Source organism: Polyergus mexicanus, unplaced genomic scaffold (genome assembly GCF_030449975.1).
Source record: "Polyergus mexicanus isolate NDT 795.1 unplaced genomic scaffold, iyPolMexi1.0 SCAF_22, whole genome shotgun sequence".
Lineage (NCBI taxonomy): Eukaryota > Metazoa > Arthropoda > Insecta > Hymenoptera > Formicidae > Polyergus > Polyergus mexicanus.
The window spans coordinates 4,027,479-4,030,915 of NW_027223342.1; the positions used below are offsets into that span (position 1 = coordinate 4,027,479).

The following is a 3,437-nucleotide window of genomic DNA, read 5'->3' on the forward strand; positions in this document are numbered from 1 at the left end:
CACTGTGGCAGTCGGATGCAGAAAGCGCAATATTTTGTAATGCCGGAGAATGAGAGGACAAAGGCGATAACGACAATGAGCTTGTGTCACGACACGAGCGATTACTACGACAGTTATTTACGAATTTATTGATATACGCGGTGACGCGAATTAACTTTGGCCACGATGAATATTTAGAAGCGAGGTCCCATTTAAAGAGCGGTTGAGAACATTGTAGCGAATTAACCTTTTCTTCGAGAGACGCTTTCTCAGGAAGACGCTCATTGTTACGCGGCCATTTATCGGAATCGAAGAGCAGCCATGGAGGTCCATGCCACTATAGCTCGCGATTGATAATTTCATCGCCAAATATTCCGCGCGAAGCGCAATCCGCGGGGTTGTCCTCCGTTGGCACATGCCGTCATTCGACATCTGGAAAACGAGTCTGAATGTCATTAACGCGATTGGCGACAAAAGTCTTCCATCGCGAAGGAGGTTGACACCCACGCGAGCACGATCGTGGAATCTGTCCAGCAATGGCACGGAAGATCTTTGTAACCGTTCGATCCGCGAACAAACTCGACTAGTCGTGCGAGTAATAATGCTGCGGATAATTCGAGTCGTGGTATGCTCAGAGATTTTAATGGTGCGACCTTTGATTTACCGACGAGCAAAGTTGTCGTGATTTGACCTGATGACGAAATAATTTTGATAAAGACACATGCGGCATATGCATGTGTAGATGCGTCCGCAAATTCGTGGATTTCGGCGTGACTGGTATCCGATCCGCGACCGATCCAGCGTATTATTTGCAAATTATTGAGATATGAGAGCCGAGAATAGATTTCTCTCCACTTGACGATGTGTAGCTCGGAAATTGTGTCATCCCAACCGCTTTTAAGTCGCCAGAGTTGCTGCATAAATATTTTAGCAGTAGTCGTGACCGGAGTGACCCACCCAAGCGGATCGTAGAGTTTTGCGATCGCGGATAAGATCGTACGCTTTGTTTCCGGAGCGTTATCAGCTAGCGAAGCGCGAAACTCAAAAATATCGTTTGCCGGATTCCACCCGATTCCGAGGATTTTGATTTGTTCGTCTTCAGCCAGAGGTTTGTTCGTGGCTAGACCGTGATCTGCGATTTCGATGTCCACGAGAAGAGAGGGGGAGTTGCTCGCCCATTTCCATAATACGAATCCGCCGCGCTTTAACATAGAATTTAATTGATCGCGCGCTTGCCGAATTCGAGTCGTATCGTCAGCTCCGAAAAGTAAGTCGTCGACATAAATATTATCGCTCATGATAGGCACTGCGAGCGGAAAGTGCTGACCTTCGTCGATGACGAGTTGTTTTAATACCCGAAGGGCGAGAAACGGAGCACATGACATTCCGTACGTGACTGTTAATAATTGGTAATCGATTAACGGTTCCGAAGGCGTTGCTTTCCATAGTATCCACTGATAATTTCTATCGCAAGGATCGACTAGAATTTGGCGGTACATTTTCGCGATATCGGATGAATAAACGTATTTGTATCTACACCATTGTAGGATGACAGACATAAGTTTGTAATTTCGGCCCGGCGTTTAAATGATCATTTAACGATGTGCCATTAGAAGTAACGCTCGATGCGTTGAAAACTACGCGAAGACGCGTGGTTGAGCTGCTTTCCCGGATCACCCCGTGATGCGGGAGATAGACAGATCGTTCGATTTGACTTTGAGCTGTCGGCGCGGGCTGCATATGCCCAAGTCGTTGATAATCGAACATGAATTCGCCATATTCTTTCGCGACTTCCGGTTTATCGCGAAATCGGCGAAGTGATGATATGAGTAATTTTTCCGCGCGATGCTTTGAATTTCTGATTACAATTGAAGGATCCCTTTTGAACGGTAGCCGCACGACATAACGTCCGTCGGATTCGCGAGAATGCGTTAAGCTAAAATGCTCTTCACACTACTGTTCTTGCGGCGTGAGATGAGTTTGTCATGGGAGTTCTTCGACCTCCCAGAAGTGGCGAGTTCCTCTTCGAGAGAAGGAGAACCGACAATATGATGAGTCGAAACGCGACTAAGAGCGCAGTTTCCGGAGAGAATTGTCGGCGACGAGGAATTATTCGTCGTTGATGACGTGATAGGTCCCGAAATTATCCATCCGAGGACGGAATTCTGAGCGATGGGTTGTCCGACGCCTCCTTTGCGAACACCGTCGAGAATTATATCGTTGTAGAGGTCCGCTCCGATAATGATATTGATAGGATCAAGACTCGTCGGATCCGCGTCTGCTCGCGGCAAATCAGAAAGATAAGAGAGCGACGAAATGTCCACGTTCTGTTTCGGAGTATAAGACGTTAACGATTTCATAATTAGCGCGGTGGTCGAAAACGACGGAACGAGAGAATTGCGAGGAGAAATGAGTATGTGAGTCGCGTGTTGAAATGTCCCTGCGTGAATCCCGCCGACGGCGGAAACTGAGATAGGCATCCGAATGCGTTTCACGCGCAAAAGTTGCGCTAAACTTTCCGAAATGAATGTCATTTCCGAGTCCTGATCGAGGAGAGCTCGAACGACAGCGGTGCGACTGGATGGACAGCGCACCGTTACCCAGATCGTCGCTAATAAGACGGGTGATCGTTTTCTCGTTGAAGCGATCAGAGAATTTATTTCCGGTGTCGAACCGGACGGTTGAGGCGACGAGCAATCCGATATGATAGTTCTCGAGGAATTTGAGCCAGAATCCGAGTCAATGTGTAGCATCGAATGATGTTTTTCGTGGCAAACCCGACATGAATATTTACTCTTACATTCCTGTGCGGAATGTCTCGCGCTCAAACAATTGCAACAACGTTTTTGTTGCTTGACTATATCGCGACGTTGACTCGCAGTCTTGCTCACGAACGCAGGACATGCATTTATAAAGTGTCGGGCTGGACACAAGGAGCACTGCGATTGTGCGTTAGCGGAGGCGATGGCTGCGTGAACGCGCGAGGCTGCAACGGGTTTGGTAATGTTCTTGGGACTTGCGGTTGTCGCATATTCTTCGAGCACATGAGCACGAGATTGTAGAAAACGAAGAAAATCTTCGTACGCCGGCGGAGCGTCGGTATCGCTTGTTTTCACTTTCCATGCTTTTCGCGTTACCGGATCTAATTTTTGCGCGATTCCTCCGGCTTTCGATTCAGATTTTTTAACGACGCTTCCGCGATATTAACTTTGTCACATAATGTGTGCAACTCGGAAGTCGACTCGCGTGTTATCGGTGATAAATTAAGCAACGTCGAAAGATGTGTGTTTATCGACTGTCGTTTGCTTTCGTACCGCGAGGTCAAAGCCTTCCATGCGATTTTAAAATTAGCGGTGGTTACAGAAATATTCGCTATACATTCTAACGTACGACCCTTTAGACAGGATGTTAAAAAATGCATGCGAGCGAAATCATTTAGATCCGAATTTTCACGAATT

General features: G+C 47.2%; 2 protein-coding genes across 2 annotated transcripts; both read right to left on the bottom strand.

The window, feature by feature from the left end:
• Positions 1–434: 434 nt before the first annotated feature.
• Positions 435–1,478, bottom strand: LOC138942473 (uncharacterized). Its single transcript, XM_070312711.1, has one exon. It carries the CDS (start codon positions 1,476–1,478, stop codon positions 435–437), a length of 1,044 nt encoding a protein of 347 aa, XP_070168812.1.
• A 432-nt stretch (positions 1,479–1,910) lies between these two features.
• Positions 1,911–3,102, bottom strand: LOC138942474 (uncharacterized). Its single transcript, XM_070312712.1, has 2 exons — positions 3,096–3,102; positions 1,911–3,013 (listed from the first exon to the last, which is right to left on the bottom strand). The coding sequence occupies exons 1-2, from the start codon at positions 3,100–3,102 to the stop codon at positions 1,911–1,913; spliced, it is 1,110 nt and encodes a 369-aa protein (XP_070168813.1).
• Positions 3,103–3,437: the final 335 nt, after the last annotated feature.

Coding starts and splice junctions, on each gene's coding strand:
- LOC138942473 (XM_070312711.1), bottom strand. CDS start 1,478: ATGTACCGCCAAATTCTAGTCGATCCTTGCGATAGAAATTATCAGTGG.